Raw genomic sequence first — 21,242 nt, forward strand, 5'->3', positions numbered from 1 at the left:
ACTGGATATTAATCGCTTTCGAAGTCATACTGGAATAGTAAATTTATTAGGTAGCGAGAAAAAAATTAATAGGTTATCTAACATATACACTATGCACTAAAAGTCTTTAATAGCTATAACTCCAAGGGCACTCTAGTATTAACAACTCTACTAGCGGCAAACCATTTTTATATTGGAATAAGTTCTTCAGTCAGTGAAGGATGTTATGATGTACCAATGGATTTATTATTACTTGGACCTTACACCAGAATTTTATATTCCCTAATAAATTTAATTTTGTAGCGGACTAAAATAACGAAAACCCCCTATCCCCACCTTTACCTTATCCCCTCCACTCCTTCAGGATAAACTGCCCGACCAATAAATACAATGGAATATTGCAACCTAAATTGACGACATTTTTCTCCTGTCATAATATCTTATATATTCTACATCCATTGGTATACCTTTTTAATAAATACAACAATTTTTTAAAGATGCATCTCTATAAGTATCTGCTTCCCTCATTTATGTGTCTTTTTTTATTTTATAATTATAAAAACTACACTTTTATACTTACAATTTTAACAAATTAAAAAACAGGACAATTTTTATTGATCATACAAACAATTAACAACACATATTATTTTTACATACAACTTTTAAAATTTTTACAATTTTTATTTGTTTGATTATCAAAAAAATGATTTAAACCTTAAGATACAAAAATTTATCATAAATTTAAAAAAAATCAAAGCAAGTAAAAAAAAACTTTTTAACATTAGCCACATAATCTTTCCAAAAACAAAGCATTTTCTTTATAATTTAGTTAAATTCTGGGTTTGGAAGCGTAGCTCCTTGATAGCATGGTTTATTTGACAGGCAGTCTCTCCAAAGTTATCAGCTCTACGTTGTTGGGAGCCTAGAAAATAATTAATATTTTTAGATTTAAAGTGTTATTGAAATTAATTTTCAAGGTTTCGTGATATTTTTGGAGTTAGTTCTTTTTTAAAGATTAAAATTTAAATTTCTTATTAATTAAATAATTGCTTTAAATAAAAAAAAATTATCTAATAAATATAGATACTTTTAATTATTGATTTCAACAAAAAAAGTAAATTTGTTATTTTGATGAGGGGTAAAAGATGTTTTTCTGTCAATTAATTTACCTTTTCTGGATAGTGTAGCATTTTCATCAAATTTTCTTTGTTATTTAATCCCCTGAAAATAAATTTTTAAAAATTACCATTTTGTGTATAAAAGTCTTTTTAAGTCCTGCTGCGACTCTATGTGCAATTAGGCAAAAGGGTGGTGGGGGGGAGTCGACCCTCTATTTTTAATTTTAGTTTTTAAAAAATATATATTTCTTCGGGTATCGATTTTTCTTGTGAATGTCATTAAGCTTCACTCTAACGGAGAACCATATCGGAGGCAGACACACAAATACAGACATCCTATTACTTTTATAAACTGTTGTAATTAAATTTTACTTTTATAATGAACTTACTTAGGAGCTCCATATCCTGGCCTGCCCCAGAATGTATCCCATGACTCGTAATGTCGTCGTTGGTCCTCCTCGTCTTGTACCCGGATTTTTGCACTTGTGTCCAGCTTTTCTGACACCTTAAATAATTAAATCAGCTGATTTGTATAATAGTATAGAAGCTACTCTATGTATTAATGGGACGAAGCCCAATCTGTCCTACTTTTGATTCCTGAGACGTCATAAAAATGAAGGATTATCCATCTCTTTTTTAGGGGTTTTCTTTTCCACTTATTTCCCTCATTTTATGACGTCACAGGAATCAAAAGTAGGACAGATTGGGATTCGTCATTAATGGTCTGACTCCTATCATTTAAGCTTCAAGTAATGTAAACCCTAACATTTGCCAAAGAATCTTCTCTTTTGAATTATAGCCACAAGCTATTAAGGTATCCCAGTATCTTCTTCTCTCTTCTGAGGGGCTGTATCTATGACTGCTGAACTAATACTAACTGGACATACATAACATACCTGTCCAGTCAAGGTGTCCCAGTATCTTCTTCTCTCTTCTGAGTGGCTGTATCTATGAATGATGAACTAGTACTAACTGGACATACATAACATACCTGTCCATTCAGGGTGTCTCAGTATCGTCTACTCTCTTCTGGATGTACCTGGATGTCACTATGACTGATGAACTAGTACTAACTGGACATACATAACATACCTGTCCAGTCAGGGTGTCCCAGTATCTTCTTCTCTTCTGGATGTACCTGGATGTCACTATGACTGATGAACTAGTACTAATTGGACATACATAACATACCTGTCCAGTCAGGGTGTCCCAGTATCTTCTTCTCTCTTCTGGATGTACCTGGATGTCACTATGACTGAAGAACTAGTACTAACTAGACATACAACACTTACCTGTCCAGTCAGGGTGTCCCAGTATCTTCTTCTCTCTTCTGGATGTACCTGGATGTCACTATAACTGAACTAATACTAATTGGACATACATAACATACCTGTCCAGTCAGGGTGTCTCAGTATCTTCTTTTCTCTTCTGGATGTACCTGGATGTCAATATGACTGATGAACTGGTACTACATAATTTACCTGTCCAGTCAGGGTGTCCCAGTATCGTCTTCTCTCTTCTGGATGTATCTGGATGTTACTATGACTGATGAACTAGTACTAACTGGACATACAACACTTACCTGTCCAGTCAGGGTGTCCCAGTATCTTCTTCTCTCTTCTGGATGTACCTGGATGTCACTATAACTGAACTAATACTAATTGGACATACATAACATACCTGTCCAGTCAGGGTGTCTCAGTATCTTCTTTTCTCTTCTGGATGTACCTGGATGTCACTATGACTGATGAACTGGTACTACATAATTTACCTGTCCAGTCAGGGTGTCCCAGTATCGTCTTCTCTCTTCTGGATGTATCTGGATGTTACTATGACTGATGAACTAGTACTAACTGGACATACAACACTTACCTGTCCAGTCAGGGTGTCCCAGTATCTTCTTCTCTCTTCTGGATGTACCTGGATGTCACTATAACTGAACTAATACTAATTGGACATACATAACATACCTGTCCAGTCAGGGTGTCTCAGTATCTTCTTTTCTCTTCTGGATGTACCTGGATGTCACTATGACTGATGAACTGGTACTACATAATTTACCTGTCCAGTCAGGGTGTCCCAGTATCGTCTTCTCTCTTCTGGATGTATCTGGATGTTACTATGACTGATGAACTAGTACTAACTGGACATACAACACTTACCTGTCCAGTCAGGGTGTCCCAGTATCTTCTTCTCTCTTCTGGATGTACCTGGATGTCACTATGACTGATGAACTAGTACTAACTGGACATACATAACTTACCTGTCCAGTCAGGGTGTCCCAGTATCTTCTTCTCTCTTCAGGGTGGACTTGGCTATCGCTGTGGCTTGATCCATAAAGTAGGTAAATTATTAAATATGCATAAATTTTTTTTTCTATATGACTTCAACTTCAGATGTTTCAACTGGATCAAACCTGGTTCTGAGCCATACTGGAAACTCAAGCATAATAATTATTTATAGACAATGTTCCATGAAAATTAGAAAAAGTCCCTTCAGTACCAAAAACCAAGAATTATATTTTTTCATTATCTTTAGTCTTGATTTTGATTGCCCTGAAGATCCCAAGGTCTGGGCTAACAAAACTGTTAATACTTTTATGATTCATTTTAATAGTTGTATAAAATTGTCTGATATGATGCTAAACATGATTTTTTAGTAAGGCTGAGAACCAGTTCTAATACAGCGGATGTAAACAGTTACTAAAGGCATTCTGGAAAACTCCATGAATATATGTATAAAAATCAGCGTTGCGGAGCCGTTTGATTTTGGTGCGGCTCTGGCTCCGGCTCCAACCTAAAATCAAGAAAAAACTCGACATATTTTTTTCCACGTCTATATTTGACTTTTGAAGGTTTTAAAAGTTCAATTTTTGATAAAAATGGACTTAAAAAACTTAATAGGGGCATTTGCACATGACAAAACAGAGTTACCAAATTTTAATTTATAAAAAATCTTTTTATTTATCTAGTCCGGAGCCGGAGCCGTTTTTTAACGAAAATTACGGCTCCGGCTCCAGCAAAATATGGCGGCTCCTGGCTCCCGGCTCCGCAACACTGATAAAAATGTGATAAAATTACCCTTTTTTATCCGCCAGTTTGGTGACATCAGTTGAGTGAAGAGTATGGGACATCATGTATCCAGTTGAGGGATCTAGAGATATCAAAATTCAAATAATTATTATTGGGGACATTGGATTATAAATTATACTGGTACCCAAAGTTTTATAACAATATTCTCTCACATGTTAGTTGGAATTTAGATTAATTGTTTTTAAACTAATAATGTCCAAACTGATCAACTGATATTGTCAAAGTCATTTAATGGCAATCATTTTTAAAAATCCTTTTATAAGAAAACGAGCCCTTTTGTTAATCAAGATATTAAGTAAGAAAATTGGTTATTTTTAAAAATAAAAAAAACTTCAAAGAAGGAGCAGCCATGATTCAAATGTTTTACATTAAAAAGAGCAAATTTAAATTTGAAGTATTATTTTAAATTTGTGTAGTTAAAAATTGATATTTGTAAAAACTAATATATATTGCATAAAATACCTATAATTTTTAATAAAAAAAATACCTTTTCTAGGTTTTCCAGTAGCTTTGTCTTTCATTAATGGAACTAGTTCTAGTCCAACCTTAATAAAGTAAAATAAGATTTTTGACAGGTAAAGTGTGTTCTATAAATATTACCCTCCCTCACTATAGGTCTGTACTGCAACAAGAGGTTTGTTCAAACCAATTTTTCGTATTTTAGATTTAAAAGAAAAATATAATTTTTTTTTTTTTTTTGGGGGGGGTGGGGGTGTAGTCGATTTTAATTTTAGTTTTAAAAAGAAATTTTTTTGGGGGGGTATTTTTCATTTTGGGGGGGGTTTGGGGTGTCCCACCCACCACGAAAATAGTTATAGACCTCCGAGACCTATGAGAAGCTACCCTGTAAAGGAGAACCCGATCGGTTCAGTGGTTAGCGAGATCCTTCGCTACAAACAAACAAACAGACAGACAGACATCGTTCTACTTTGTATTATAGATATTAGCATTTTCACAGTGAAGTTTAAACATATAACAAATTTTAAAATGTCGTATCTTTACGTTAACAGTTCGAAAGCATGCAAAATATAGAGGATATTACACTTTTTTTTACTTTTAAAGTGTTTTAATTACATAGTTCAATATTTTTTCTAAATTTGTCCCTTTATTCTCAATATTTTTCTCTGTAAACAGCAAAAAGAACAACTGACAGACACCTATCCAGTGTGATAATGTCAATTTGGATTACATGAGTGGGGATCTCTAGTGGCGTAGCCACTTGTAATTTAAATAGGTTGAAATGAAAATAAAGTCTAAGCAGATAGAACCAATCAAAAACTCATGTGGAGATTTCGTGATGATTAGATGATTAGGCTATTTTGATCTCAGATGGTTTTAAGCTATTTTATTGCCCATCTATATCCACTCAAATACAGAGCCCCTAAAATCTAGAGCTGTAAAAGCTAGTTAATTGTAATATATTAAGGAAAATAGAATTTAAAATTTGAAATGTAAAAAAGCAATTTTAAGATTATAGATTATAATTTTATTTTAATTGATATTTATCGCATAGTATTATGGATAGCTTTCCACGGATATTAGATTTAAAATTTTGTTTTTTAGCTCTGATGGACACCAGGCTAACAAAACTGGAAATAATTTCATGATTTTTTTTTTATTATTCGTAGAAAATTGTTAGTAATACTATTCTATGCATGATATTTCAGTATGGCTAGAACCGGTTCTAATCCAGCGGATGTTATCGGTTTTGAAGCCTCACTGTAGAGGATCTTACCCCACTGTTTATATCTTGATACTCATGCGCCTTTCTTATATGATTCTCTTCTATCTCTCTAAATAAAAAAAAAAGTATTTTTATGCAACATAACGTTAAATAGTTTATTTTTGAAGAGCTGGTAAGCGTCATGTGTGACGTCATAAAAATACGTTTAAATCCATCTCTGTTTTTTTGGAGGTTTCCTTTCCTACTTTTCCTACCATCCCTCTTTTTTAGACATATTTTTATGACGTCACACATGACACTTTCTATCGCTTCTTTATTTTCTCATGAATCTTATTTTTTATGCAATTATGTCTTTGTCAGCTTGATAATATTACAATGGGGAATTTTTTATTCTCAATTAGTCCTTATGTATATGAAAATACCCCTTTTCACAAAGAAAATACAAAGTTTACCAAACACAGAGTAAGTATTATGTTGATAAAAATACAAACCAAACCAAATACAGAAAATCAGCAATACGAAATTCGCACAATATTTTTGCAATTAAAAATTTGGTTGTCAGCTTACCATAAATTGGAAGGAGGGAGGGGAGGGAACAATGGAGTGTAAATTAAACTAATACCCAAATTTTAATTGAATTTTGATTGGTTGGTGACCAATAATTGAACCAATAATTCAATCTACAGAAGGGTTAATATTGTTTGTCATCATGGTGTATATAAATTTATTGCCCGTTGTATTATCAGTGATAATTTGTGGTCTAACTAGTGATGGCAATCCGTCGAATTTTTGGGCCGGATTCGGATTCCGGATTCTTAAAGAATCCGTGAAAAAAAGTGCCGGATTCCTTGCGGATTCCGGATTCTTATTTTTGGCGGATTCCGGATTCGGATTCCGGATTCTAGCAATATTTTAAAAGGATTTTTTTTTAATTTTAAAAATTAAGTGCTACATTGTATGTCCTAAAAATCAATGCTCTTGGTGTTCTCTATAATTCACTTCCGAGAATTGAACCAGATTTAAAAGATATCATATACTAGCCTACAGCTCACGTTGTTCACTGGTCTGTAATGTTCTTGAGAATATTAAATATCTGTACTGGAAAGGTAGAAGGCTGATGCAAATATTAAGGTATAAAATCCGATGTATTAAGAATTTGTAGAGGGCCCGATCTTTCAGGGTTAAGACAGAAGGCTTATTTTATGTTTGCTGACCAATGCATGTATACTCTAAGAATAATATTTCCTGTCGGTCTATTGGTAATGCTCTGAAATAATTTTCCCAGCTTTTATCGAAGATATTTTTTGTGTAAAGATTCAAATACCACTAAGTATCATTACTCAGTATGTCTGTCTTTTGTGCACCCTTTTTGCTTTCATTTGCTTTGCCTTTTATTTTTTTAATTCAAGAGCTTCTATAGTTATGGATTTTGTCATCCTTATTTATCTGTTAAATGTTAGTAGCGAAGTCAATAAATTTAAATTTAAAAAGTTTTACTTTCTGTCTTAAGTGCTCTGAAATAAATAAAATTACTGTAGGAGAAATGTTTATTTTCCCTTCTGCTATTTAATATAGAAGGTTTAATTTTTTGGAAAGCAATGCACTTCTGTCCGCCTATAGCTAAAATATTTGTTTTGGATTACATTTTTTATCAAGTTTATAATGGAACACTTGCAAAATCCATTTTCCGCTGTTATTTAGTAGCGAATCTCATTTATAATTCAAAATGTCTGTCCGTTCGTCTGTTGGCTAGGATTAGGGGAAAATGTGATTTTCTCATTTACTAATCAATGGCTGAAAAATTGTGTAAATATTCCCAACATAGCTTGCCAGTATGGACCTCATTTATTGGTGAGTTTGTAAAGGGGTTGTATAATGTTAATGATCTATTTCTTGTTAAAAGCAAAACTTTTCTACAGTGGGGGTTGGTCTGTCCATCTGTATGTCCCCAACATATAGTTCTGATTGTTAATTTTGGCATATTAGAATTGTCCTATTGAATTCAAACTCGACAGTAAAATTTTTGAAACTGTTATGTCCTTCATTGAAGTCAAAGTCAAAATCTTTATTTTTTTTCCATTGCTTTACATAGCTGCTCTATCACGTTAGTATTTCCAAATAAAATATCTTGTATTTAAGCTATTAAATGATATATTTACTCAAATTTTATTTTATACAAAAATTCAATATGTACTTCCCCTTCCCTTTCTCTCTCTCTATCCCCCCGTTCTCCCTCTCTCTCTCTCTATCCCCTAATTCTCTCTCGTTCTCTCTCTTTCTTTCTCTCTCTTTCCCTCAACCTCTCTCTCTCTCTATCCCCCTGTTCTCTCTCTATATATATCCCCCCGTTCTCTCTCTCTCTCTTTTTTCTCTATTCCCTCGTTCTCTCTCTCTCTCTTTCTCTCTTTCTTTTAAAAATATTAAGTTGCACATAAAGATTACGACTTTAACATCTTATTTTATAATATCTGTTTAACTGATTTATTCAGTAATTTTTTGTTTTATCTATATTTAATGTAACAATACACGATTTAACGTTTTGCTTCATTTTTTAAACATTTTCTAAAGAATATACACCTAATATTTTTCATTTCAATTTTTCGTCCTGAAAGGGTTAAAATGTTTAGTTTAGATGAACTGAATTTAGTTTTCGAAAGTGTGCGTTAGCTTCCGCGTCCTATCTCAATATTTGCTACTAGATAAAAAAGCTTCAAACGTCAAAAAAAATCAAAATTTGAAAAATTAAAATTTTTGAATGTATAATGTATAAATCGTTTATACATTAAATCGCTTTTCCATTTGACCGGAGTCGCTGAAAATAGGGTCTGCAATAATTGGGTTATCTGCTGTACACTTTAGGAAACTAGGACTCAAATAGGAAATTTATTTCAGCTGATCTTAGTTTAATATCAGACCACATTACGGGAGTGTCACACGAATCAATTTATATTAAAACTAAGTTTTCTTAGATTTACTATATTATAAATCTAAATTTTCTGTGTTATGAATAAAAATCAAATACTTCAATGTTATTCAAATAGCAACATGAATTAAAAAAACTGAATTAATGATGCTAAAAGTAGAATAATGGGTCTTATCGTTCTGGTCAATGAGAATTTAATAGGGATTATTGGAGCACTATGAGTTTTTAACATACTTTACTTGGAGAATTCGAGCTCGATTATAGACGTTTATTTCCTATATAGATCTGTCATGGATCTTGATGCAATACAGCAGGCCGTTTTGTACATGTTAAAAATTAGAAGATTTCATTAAATAAAAGTAATCGCAAATATACTTAGTAAATAATGATGAAAATCTTTGCCTATAGGAGGAGGAGTTGAAAGAAAAAACTCAAGACGCTAATTTTAGTCTACCAAATAAGAATCCGGAATCCAGATTCGGATTCCAAAATTGGCCAAAAATTGGGCGGATTCCGAATCCGGATTCCGGATCCGGATTGCCAACCCTAGTTCTAACCTTTTGATATCCTCTGCTTCATGATTTCTGATTCCATACTGGCGCTTGCGAGGATCTGCAGAGGCCGACCAGCCCTGCAAAATTAAACGGTATGACAAACGAACATTAACACTTGAAGAGTGTCAGAACTTAATAAGAAGGATATTATTATTAAGGCTAACGAATATTGATCGATTAGGACTTTTTTCCTGAGAAAAAAAATTAGCCATATATTTAGAATAACAGCCGATTAAATCAAATTTTGCATTATAAATTAGAATGACCTTTAGACCAATAGACCGACGGAACAAGTAAATTATTTAATGTATGCTAATTGATATATTGACGAAATAATTGATAATTGATATAGGAAATATTGACAAAATTATCAGACGTCTGTCTTGAATAGCAGTCTAGAAATTCACCTTTCCCCATACCAATTCTTAAAGACAGACGGACAGACGGTCGGACAGACGGACGGATATTTCAAATTATAGAGTAGCTTCGCTACTAAAAAAGAATTGAAAAAAAATGAAGAAGAATTTTAAGATTATATAATTATATTGAATGAAACTTGAATCCTAGAAACACAATACTAATCTTCAAATTAAATTTCAAACAAACACAAAATATTTCTAGTAAGGTTACAAAACTAAGGGATTTAGGATCAACATCTTTTTAAAATATTACATTTTTCATGACAAAAATAATATAATTCTTTATTTGTTGAAACATCTTAAATAATAAGTCTTACTCCTCATATAATTTATTTCTACTCATATTTTAAATTTACAATCATTTGTGGATATTATGACAGGGGGGAAATTGTCGTCAATTTAGGTTGCCAACATAGTCATCGTTTATTGGTCAGTTCGTTTATGTAAGAGGGGAGGGGATGTTGTAACGCTTGTGGTTTGGGGGTAATCGTTATTTTAGCTAGTTACAAGTTTTACTTTATTAGAAATCTGGTGTAACATCCAAGTAATAATATATCGTTTAATCCTTGAATTGAAAAATGAAATATTTTTCTCGAATATTTAACCCACTTGTAAGCAAACCTCATATTACATTAAAATAGTAAATATTTTTGAAACTTTATCTTTACTTGCAGGAATTGTCAAATATCTAACATGGATGACAACATCCATAAGTAGCAAAGCACTAACAAATCATAAATAAACAAACAGAAAAATTGAGGTAAAAAGTAAATTATATACTAGAATTTCATTGGTACAGAGATGGGTTTTTGAAAGATGAATGCCGCGTTTTTTTTGAAACTTTTTAGACATAGATTGATTGAACGAAGACGATAGGATTTCAACAGAGTATAGAACTTAAGAGTGCAACATTTTAAAATTATTATTTTAGCCATTTGTACAATATCTATTACAGCTTTAAAAAGATGCATTAATAAATATGCAGCAGAAATGGATTGAAGATAATTTTTTTTCTTCTATGATGACCGTACCAACAAAAGCGAAATAATTAAATAAATAGTTGTATACTCTGTTTAAATTTCACGAATTGAAAAAACGCGGCATTCATCTTTCAAAAACCCATCTCTGGGAATCTTCACCAAAATATTAATTTTAATATATCAAATAGCATCCGAGAAATTCACACTTTCAAGTTTCCCTCATTGCGTTATGGAGGAACTGAAGGACCGACAGACAAAGTAAATTATAGAGTAGCTTGGATACTAAAAATACATTCATAAGTATATGATGAATTGTCGAAAAAAATAGAGGTCGTGGTTGTCAATACATAATTGAGTTTGTCGTAGTACATTGAAATCTACAGATACACTGTTAGGCATTGAAAACACGAGAGAATGACCCATTAAACTAGCACAATATATTTATAACCAAGGCCATGCAATTAAAGGGTATGTTTTATTGTCAGGAAAGTGTGGAAAATCTATCAAAAATTTGACACCCCTGGAATATTATGACAGTTTGTACACCTTACCATTTTATCAAAGAATCCTTGGCCAGTTAGGGCAGAGGGACGCCAGTAAGCCCCGCCAGGTCCAGGCTTACCCCAGTGGGCACCCTCATCCTCTTCCTAGATAGATAGACAGATAGATAGATAGATAGATAGATGTGTGTGTGTGTGTGTAGCCATCGTTTCTTAGTGTTTGGACCTAAGTAGTCATGGAGAAGGACGAAACACTTTTGTATAGCCACTAGGGCTATCAAGCTCCACGCTCAAGTACATTATTACCTCACCCTCGCCGAGTATGGCAGGTGTCCCAAATTAAGTTACCGTAATGAATGACGCTCTCCGCAGAGGAGCTTGGGATAAGGGTTGTACAGATATTATGTACGTGACTATTAAGTATCCAAACCACTCAATAATCTCCCTTCTTACACAACCAGGGAAAGTTGTGTGAACGTATTCAACTGAGAAATTCGAGTTGCCACATGGGGACTTGAACTCGAACTCGAACTAGATAGATATATAGATGATTTAACTCACCAGTGTTCTGCTAATTGTCATATTAGATTGCTTTTCAACTACTTCTTTCTCTTTTCTTTGTCTGATTTGCTCTTCTAAAAATTTAGTCAATTGTTTATATAATAGAAACTGTATTTTTTATCACATTTTTGGATACGTATTTGTGATTTTTTTGCCCATTAAGATTAAGTAGAAGGGGGGGAGACTATGTATTGTTATTAGTTTAAAAGATATATCCTTGTAGCCCTGTAAGGCCTGCCCTATAGTTTTTTCCCTAATGTTTATTTCCCTAACCTATTTTTTAAAAAAACATCTCGATTTCTTGTGATTAATTTGTCTTTAATGGTTATTTGATTATAAAAATTTTTACCTAATTCTCTATGGTAAGCAGCTTTTTCTTCTGGATCAGCGGCATATCTGAATATATATGGAATTTATAAATATACTAGTGGCTAGGCCCCTTGAATGCAGTGGCTTTTCATTCAAATGAGGCTTAGAGGGGCTAGAAAAATTTAAGAATTAAAAAATATACTATCGGCTAGGCATGTACCATGTAGTTACTCTGAGGTGGATTCTTAAAAAAAAATTTGCCTGACTAATCGCTTAGTGGGGCAAAATCATAGAAGGGTTATTAACATATGATTTTGTTTAATTATTGTAGATTTTTAATGTGATTTTGGTGGATTTTTCACTAAATCAATTTTGCCCCACTAAGCGATTAGTGGGGCAAATTTTTTTAAAGAATCCACCTCTGTATTCAAGTGGAACATATAGGAACTAGAAAAATAGCTTAAAACATTCCAAGACTCAATTAAATACGTCTAAACCACCACGGGACCTATGTAGAACAGTGTACCTGAAATAGACACCCTTATCAAGCTATTAAACAAGGTTGACAGACAGACGGACAAAGTAAATTACATGCTGGATGCTCATTGATATAGGCAATCTTCACCAAAAAAAAATTAGCTGTCTATCTTGAAAATCAGCTGAGAAAATCACATTTTCCCTATAGCATTACGGACTGACGGACAGTCAAAGTGAATTATAGAATTGCTTTGGTACTAAAAATTCTAGTTATTAAAGGTTTTCTTATTGGCGATTTTAACTAGTGGTTTGAATAAGAATCTTAGTTTAGTATTGGATTGTACAAACTTTTAGCATTTAAACTAAACTTAAATACACTTAACTGAATGATTTTAGAATCTACTAACCTAATATTGTTATTGATAGACTTTTGCACTCCCTCATTTGCTTGAAATCTAAAATCGAAGAAAGTTTAGTTAAATTAGAAAGCATTAAAAATTTACAAAGATAAAAATCCTTTTTCTACCTCTATGCAACAAAAAATACCATCCTTATATAAAAGTAATAGTATGTGTGTCTGTCTTTATGTAGCTTAGGACATACCTTCACTCTCTCAGTATTAATCAACTCTTAAGCCAATCTCCCCCGCCCCCTAAAAATTTTTCTTCTCCTTTTCTTGGGCGTCTAGGCCTCTGGGGCGTAGCCCTAGTTTTGGAAATTGTTTTTTAAAGATTATTTCAAATAATATTATGCTATGAGGTGATATAAGGTTGAAAGAAGTAAATTATAACAGCATAGTAAGATAGTTTATCGTATTCATTCGAATACGGTGGATAGGAACCGGTTCTCATCCATACAAAAAAACTATGTCTAGCATCGTATTATATCCAGCTTTCTACAAATATAAAAATGTACAATCATAAGATAAAAACCAGTTTTTTAGCCCGTGCCTTCGGCACCTCGGGGCTAAAAAAAACTAGTTTTAATCTTATAATTGTACATTCTATATCCGAGGAAAGCCGTTTATAATACGATGCGAGAAATAACTATTCTCTTCAAGTGCTCTATCCAGTTGAATTCGAACATTATCAAAATATTAAAATAAAATAATAGAGGGGACAATCTATCCAGTTCATTGAAATCAGTCAACAGCGTCGGAAATATCAACATAGCCGAGTCCTTACAAAATAACAGAAAGCAATTTTCTAGTAGATGAATTGGGTATCTAAGGCACGTAGTTGACTGGATTATACATCTATACATATACATTTATTATGAAAGTGAAGAAAGGAATAAAACAGTGTGAGCTGTTTATTTTCTTTCATACATTATTGTTGAAGAGTCTTGACTTTACATAAAGTATGCATTTGAGAAAGCTTTTATGTTTCTACTCAAAGACAGAGACAATTGTTCAATATTCATTTTATTTTTACCATTTATTGTTTGTAACCAGAGTGGGAGGGTACATTAGGCTGTTTATTACACTAGTCCCCAAAGTTTTATAATAATATTTTCGGATCAACTGCAGTTCACGATAAAATATTCCTGGTAACGAATATTTCCCAAAATCTTTTAATTTTAAAGGATGCTAGCTGCCAAACGGCTGAACGTACAGATCATTCTCGCACACTGTTTTAAGCGGCATAAGACGGCCTACAAATAAGCTGAAATAGCCATAAATCAATAATGCACAATTTTCTCGCAGTGCAGAGAAATGCGCGAAAAAGACTAATTTTACGCGTTTATTCTTCAGTGAAGCTTTCCCTGTGCATCATTGGATTTTGGCTATTCCAGATTATTTGTAGGCCTTCTTATGCCGCTTAAAACGGTGTGCGGGTATGATCTGTACGTTCAGCCGTTTGGACTAATAAAAACTTCAAGATTAATAAAATCATTGCCCCAGATTTTAAACCAGAAAGTTTCATTATCTTTTAGATACCATTTCAAATATAGAATACAGAATTGTCTTGGCCTATAAAAAAAAGGTTTTATTCTGTAATAAAAAAAAACGATATATCTAATAGTGTTCTTTTTAAAATTAATGGATTTAGAATATACGTGGATATTATGACAGGATAAAAATTGTGGCCAATTTATGTTCCTATTTCTCCTGACATTTATTGGTCAGTTAGTTATCCAGTAGGAGGGGAGAGGGGTCTGGGTTACAGGACGGGGGGGGGTATTTCAGCCCACATTAAGTTTCACTTTAACAGAGTGCATGATAATCCGGAGTAAGGAGGGAGGGGACTAGTCCCCAAAGTCTTTTATTAACGTTTTCGTTTTAGTTGGCCTATCAACTTTGGGGACTTTTGATGAATTTTGATTGGTTTGTTCATTTAGTTGAGTTTCTAAATGTTTTAACAACTAATTGTAATCTACAGAAAGGGTAATTTTGTGTATCACCATTAGGGATTTACATCAATTTATCGGCATTTGTCTTAACCCTTTAGATCTCTGTAAAATAAACCCTACCTTATTTCAGGATTGCCATGGATCTGAGTTCTGATCCTGCCAGACTTGGTTCTCACTGGAGCTCCATTTCCAGACCTACCAAAGGTCAGGGCATCCTCAAAATAAGAAGATTCATTATACTTTCAATTAATTATTGTAATATCAAGAACATGATTTTTCAGTATAGATATGAACCGGTTCTAATCCAACGGATTTAAATACTTTTCTCTAAAGATACTGTCTTGGAAAGTTTAACCACATACTTACAAGAATCATTTAGACAGTCAATGGTGTTGTTTTTCACTAAAATTACTGTCTTTTGCGTATAATTTAATATATAGCATGGTATTTATTTTTCAAACAATTAATGGTTCTAATCCATAAAGAATTTACTGTATTGATATATTTTCTTATACTTATATGAGTAGTATCATCCAGGCATTCAATAGTACTAGCACTAACAGGAGGTGCTGTGCTTGGAACATAATCTCATACTTACATGTGGAGTATCATCCAGGCTGTTAATAGTACTGGCACTAACAGGAGGTGCTGTGCTAGGAACATAATCTCATACTTACATGTGGAGTATCATCCAGACAGTCAATAGTACTAGCCCTAACAGGAGGTGCTGTGCTTGGAACATAATCTCATACTTACATGTGGAGTATCATCCAGGCAGTCAATAGTACTGGCACTAACAGGAGGTGCTGTGCTAGGAACATAATCTCATACTTACATGTGGAGTATCATCCAGACAGTCAATAGTACTGGTCCTAACAGGAGGTGCTGTGCTAGGAACATAATCTCATACTTACATGAGGAGTATCATCCAGACAGTCAATAGTACTGGTCCTAACAGGGGGTGCTGTGCTTGGAACATAATATCATACTTACATGTGGAGTATCATCCAGACAGTCAATAGTACTGGTCCTAACAGGAGGTACTGTGCTATTAACATAATATCATACTTACATGTGGAGTATCATCCAGGCAGTCACTAGTACTGGTACTAACAGGAGGTGCTGTGCTAGGAACATAATCTCATACTTACATGTGGAGTATCATCCAGGCAGTCAATAGTACTGGTCCTAACAGGAGGTGCTGTGCTTGGAACATAATCTCCCTCACCACCAAACATACCAGCCTGATGACTCCTTAATTGTCTGTATTACATATACATTATCCATATAATAAAGTAACAGGATCTCTATGTATCATGAGTGTGTCTTTACCGAAGGATCTTGCTAACCGCTGAACTGATATAGTTCTCCTTTACATTGTTGATTCTCATAGGTCCTGGGAAGGTTTTTTTTTTTGGGGGGGGGGGGGTATCATCAACCTCCCAAGAAAAATTTTTAGGGGCCTAGCTGCAAGTAGTATAACAAGAATAGGTATGTTCACAATTAATAAAAAAATGTTGAACAATATAAAAAGAATGAAAAATTTGTCAACATTATAAACATTTTATACCCTCCCCCCCCCAACAGAACAATGAACTCACGCTCGGCACCCTTACCTGCCTAGCCGCAGCGCTCGGCCCCCTTGCATGCCTAGCCGCATTTCCAACATTTTGGTGAAAGCCAAACATCCTATTACTCTAATTGTACCCTTTTATAACCTGGTCATAACATCCAGTTGGTGTTCAGTAAACTTCTTCTTTCTAATATCAATTGTTGGAGCACCATGTCCAGGCCTAAATACAATTGTCTATAATACTAAGTAGAACGATGTCTCTTTATTTGTCTGTCTGTTTGTAGCGAAGGATCTCGCTAACCGCTGAACCGATCGGTTTCCCCTTACAAGGTAGCTTCTTATAGGTCCCGGGAAGGTTTATAACTATTTTCTTGGGGGAGGAGACACCCCCAACCCCCCCCCAAAAAAAAATTACACCCCCCAAAATATTTTTTTTACTTTTTCTTTAATAATCAAAAATAAGAGATTGGGTTATCAAATTCGACTCCCCCCTCCTCAAGTGCACCTAGAGGTCTCTAGGGGCGTAGCCGCTAGTTGTATTACATAAAGTAGTAATGTTTATTTATCTGTAGCGAAGGATTTCTCAAACAACTGAACTGATATGGTTCTCCGTTCAGTAAAGCTTTTTACATGTCCTTAGATGGTTTTAGGCTACTTACATGCCCTTCCGCCCCTAAAAGATAGGAGCACAACCGCTATTATTATATTATTATAAGTAGTACCCAGCATCTACTAAAGTGGTTTTGTTTCTTTAGAAAGGTCGCATTGACATGTCGTTAATTTTCAATACGTCTTTTTTGTGACGTATTTAAAGAAAATGACTTTACTGTTTTTTATTTGCCATTATTTTTCTAAAAAAAAAAGAAATTACAAATTAATGCCTGATTAAATATAAAAATTAAGGTTGTTTCAATACGTCATTTTGTATTTTTTCCACATAATAATATATATTGTATAATTACATATTAATGTTACAGTAAATGAAATAAATAATGTGGCATTTATACGTCCTTATTGTGTAATGTGTCATCTTGATTAGTTAAATAATTTTCAAGAAACTTTAGGAAATAAGGAAGAGTTCAGAAAAAATTCTGACATACCTAATTATTTTTAAATATTTTTTTCTTCTTAAAAATTAAAAGTTTGTAACATAAAAATAATATCAAGAAATCTATTATTTTTATTTTTGAAGTTAAATTTGTCTTATGAAAAGACAAAAATAATTTCTGAACTATGTCAGACCGCTGATCATCATATAAATATTATTTTAGTATTTAGTAACAGTTAAACCCCTCAAACAAACATTACAATTTATGAGTAATTTAATCTGTGTAAAGAATAAGATTTAATCAATAATAGAACTTCGTTCGTAAATGTGATGAGAGAATGAGTTAAATGAATTTTAAAAACATTTTTCCTTCTCTTGTTGCATAATTTCGAATGGAGATCATAATCGACGACAAATCATGAATATAAGTTTTACAATGTTGAGGTAAGAAGTTAGCTTAAACAACTTTGGAGACTTTAATGAATTTCAATTGGTTTTATAACTTTAAAGGTAAGAGTTCTATTTTATATCAATCCTATTATATTAATTAGTAAACGTTTTTGTCTGTCCCAAAGGATCTCGCTAACTGCTGAACCGATATTGTTCTCTTTTACAGTAAAGCTTCTTATAAGTCCTGGGAAGGTTTTTAACTATCTTTTGGGAGGATTCTACACCCCCCTCCCCCCCCAAAAAAACATTTTTTAAAACTCTTTTGAAACTCAAATTTAAAATGGGATAAGGTCAACTTTTCCCCCTCCTACCAGTGCCCCTAGAGGCTTCTAACCAATCTGTTCCATGATATTTTGTCTGTTGGTCGGTTGGTTAGGCAATAAAAGGCAGAAATTTAGAAATATATTAAAAAAAAGATTTTCTCGTTTCCTGATTAAGAGTGAGGTCTTATTTTTTTCCTGTGTACATTTCTCATATTCAAGCATCTAGATTAATTGCAATTGTTATTAGAATAATCCATTTTTATTTAACTCAAATCAATTTCTAATTATTAATTAATTCTAATGATTTATTCAAAAAATATTTATTTGATTCAATAAAATAATGGTTTAATATTAAATCTAATATTTTATTGATACACATTAAATACCAATTTTGGTGGCCATATTGTTTTTTTTTGACGTTTTACAGTAAAAAAATGACATTTTGTTATGTCTTTATTTAAAATAATATGTCATTTAATATTTTTGTTATTTATATTTTTTAGTGACGTTTTTTCAGAGTTAAGGCCGCATTTTTAGGATTTAATAAAATATTATTATTTTTTAACTAATATTTAAATTATATTGTTAGTTTGGCGGCCATCTTGTTTTTCTGGACGTTTTAAATGAAAAATTGACTTTTTAATGCGCCGTTATTTAAGATAACATGTCATTAAATTCAAAATATTGTTATTATTTATATATTTTTTTGTGATGTTTTTTTAAAGATAACGACGTATTTTTGGTACACAAAACGTCCTTTAAAAAAATATGAAACGTCATTTGTATAGTAATAAAAAAGTTACGTCATTAAGGACGTATTAATGCGACATGTTTCTTAAAATAATGCGATAAAAGTATATGCTGGGTAATGTGTTTTTGTCTGTAGCTTAGGATTTCGATAACTTCTGAACTGATTGAGTTATCATTTTATTAAAGCTTCACATAGTTCCTGTGATGGTTTTAATAATATTTTATTGAACCTACTAAAAGTGTCTAACTTTTTATCTTTGTGACGTAAAAAAAAATTGAAGGATGAGAGGGGAGGTGGGAAAGGAAACCCCTAAACAAGAGATGGATTTTTGTTACGTCACAAAGATAAAAAGTTAGACACTATTACTAGGTTCTATTTTATTTTAATATTTAAGTCTTTGTATGGTTTTAGGCTTTTTTTTTGCTTTTCCTACCCTTTTATGCAGTGCTCCTAGATGATAGGGGCGCAGCAGCCACTAATTTTCTTTTAAATATGGTTAGAATAAATAATATTAAATGTATTAATAAATGGACTATTATAAAAAGATAATTTATTAGTTCAAAAAGTTATTATATAAATACTTCAAGACCTGTTAAGGTAGACTAGTTAAAGAGTTGAAGGCAAACATTTTTTTAGGAACCCTGATGAAACAATCTACAAAATATTTGTAAAAAAGAACAGAATAACAAACAAAATTGTCTATCTAAATATTATGCAGCTTTAAGTGTAATTTAGAGTTTTTATCTGCTTATATTTTAAAAGTTAGAGCAACTAAAAAACCATTAAAATTCAGAGACAGGACATGTAAAGATTAAAATAATTTATTATCTACATATATGAAATTTATACGTACTCGCGACCTTAGCTCAACCCATAGCGCATCCACTCGACATCGGGGAGGTGATTTGTTCGAATCTCGGCTTAACAACGTGTTAGGTGCGCAAAATTAATATTTAGAGTAGGGAATGGAATACCTTTGGCCAAAACAGGCACAACTGAACCTAGTAATAGTGTCTAACTTTTTATCTTTGTGACGTAACAAAAAATCCATCTCTTTTTTAGGGGTTTCCTTCCCACCTCCCCTCTCATCCTTCGATTTTTGTTACGTCACAGAGATAAAAAGTTAGACACTATTACTAGGTTCGGCACAACTCATTACCATACACAATTAGGGATTCTAGACAAAGTTCGTGTAAGAGCTGGATGTCTGATGGGTGTTACTTAATCTTATACATTTAAAAAGAAAACTCTCTTATTTTGTAGAGGGGGAGGGTGGAGTCGTTATATTTGCCAGCTGATTTTTATTAGAGTATGCGAGAATATATCACAATATCCACTGTTTTTTTATTTATTTTTGTAGCTCTAATATTTAATACTAAATACTATAATGCTTTTTTTGGGGGGGGGGGGTAATTACCCCCCCCTGAAATCTGGTAGCAGGGGTAAATTTTGTTTACCCCCCCCCCCCCTTAAAATTTACCCCCGGGGTCAAATTTTTTTTGGGGGGGTAATTTAAATTTTATCAAATATTTAGTATTAAAAATGCGCGCAAAAATTTTTTTTGTTAGAGATTTTTTATTTTGGGGGTGGTATTTACCCCCCAAAATTGTTTGAGGGGGTAAATTTTAAATGGGGGGGGGGGTAAAATGAAAAAAAATAGGGGGTGCCACCCCCAAGATGAAGGAAGATCTCGATCTCAGATATTAAGGATCTTTTCAAACCCGTTTACCCCTCCCCTATTTTCATTGTACATGAACCAGAAATTTCTGGATACACCCCTTCAAAGCTCTTTCAATATGTTGCTACAGTTCAACAAATTTAAATTGTAAATTGCCGTTACTAATTTATTGTTAATTACTAGCTTATATAACTATTAAATATGTAACAACGTACAGCCAGAAGTAAATAAAAACAAAAAACTATACTACTTTATATAAATGGATAAGGATAATAGTAATTTTCGATTAGTATTATAGATAGCTTCTCTAAGCCCCGGGCTAACAAAACTGGTAGGTATTAATTTTATGATTTTTATTATAAAATTCGCGAAAATTGTCTATAATACGATGCTATACATGATTTTTCAGTATTGTTGAGAACTGGTTCCAATCCCGGGGATCTTAATCGGTTCTGAAGCCATACTGGAAATTTTTAGTAGGATAAAAGTTATGCTTGAAAATTGTTTTATTAGCTATTATTATAAAAATAA

At 32.9% G+C, this 21,242-nt stretch overlaps 1 protein-coding gene across 1 annotated transcript in view; it reads right to left on the reverse strand.

Annotated features, from left to right (window-relative positions):
• Positions 1-571: 571 nt before the first annotated feature.
• The window catches only part of LOC145325581 (uncharacterized), a 53,796-nt gene continuing 33,125 nt past the window's right edge, over positions 572-21,242 (reverse strand). The window contains exons 4-18 of the mRNA XM_080168548.1: positions 16,667-16,741; positions 16,100-16,202; positions 15,069-15,163; positions 13,004-13,051; positions 12,160-12,206; positions 11,811-11,884; positions 11,301-11,396; positions 9,354-9,427; positions 5,925-5,982; positions 4,677-4,734; positions 4,178-4,250; positions 3,361-3,424; positions 1,487-1,602; positions 1,149-1,200; positions 572-901 (exon numbers count right to left, since the gene is read on the reverse strand). Of these exons, the coding sequence (XP_080024674.1) occupies positions 851-901; positions 1,149-1,200; positions 1,487-1,602; positions 3,361-3,424; positions 4,178-4,250; positions 4,677-4,734; positions 5,925-5,982; positions 9,354-9,427; positions 11,301-11,396; positions 11,811-11,884; positions 12,160-12,206; positions 13,004-13,051; positions 15,069-15,163; positions 16,100-16,202; positions 16,667-16,741 (1,084 nt within the window). The 3' untranslated portion in view covers positions 572-850. The remainder of the gene's footprint in view (positions 902-1,148; positions 1,201-1,486; positions 1,603-3,360; positions 3,425-4,177; positions 4,251-4,676; positions 4,735-5,924; positions 5,983-9,353; positions 9,428-11,300; positions 11,397-11,810; positions 11,885-12,159; positions 12,207-13,003; positions 13,052-15,068; positions 15,164-16,099; positions 16,203-16,666; positions 16,742-21,242) is intronic.

Source organism: Acartia tonsa, chromosome 8 (assembly GCF_053477335.1).
Source record: "Acartia tonsa isolate MP-2025a chromosome 8, ASM5347733v1, whole genome shotgun sequence".
Taxonomy (NCBI): Eukaryota; Metazoa; Arthropoda; class Copepoda; order Calanoida; family Acartiidae; genus Acartia; species Acartia tonsa.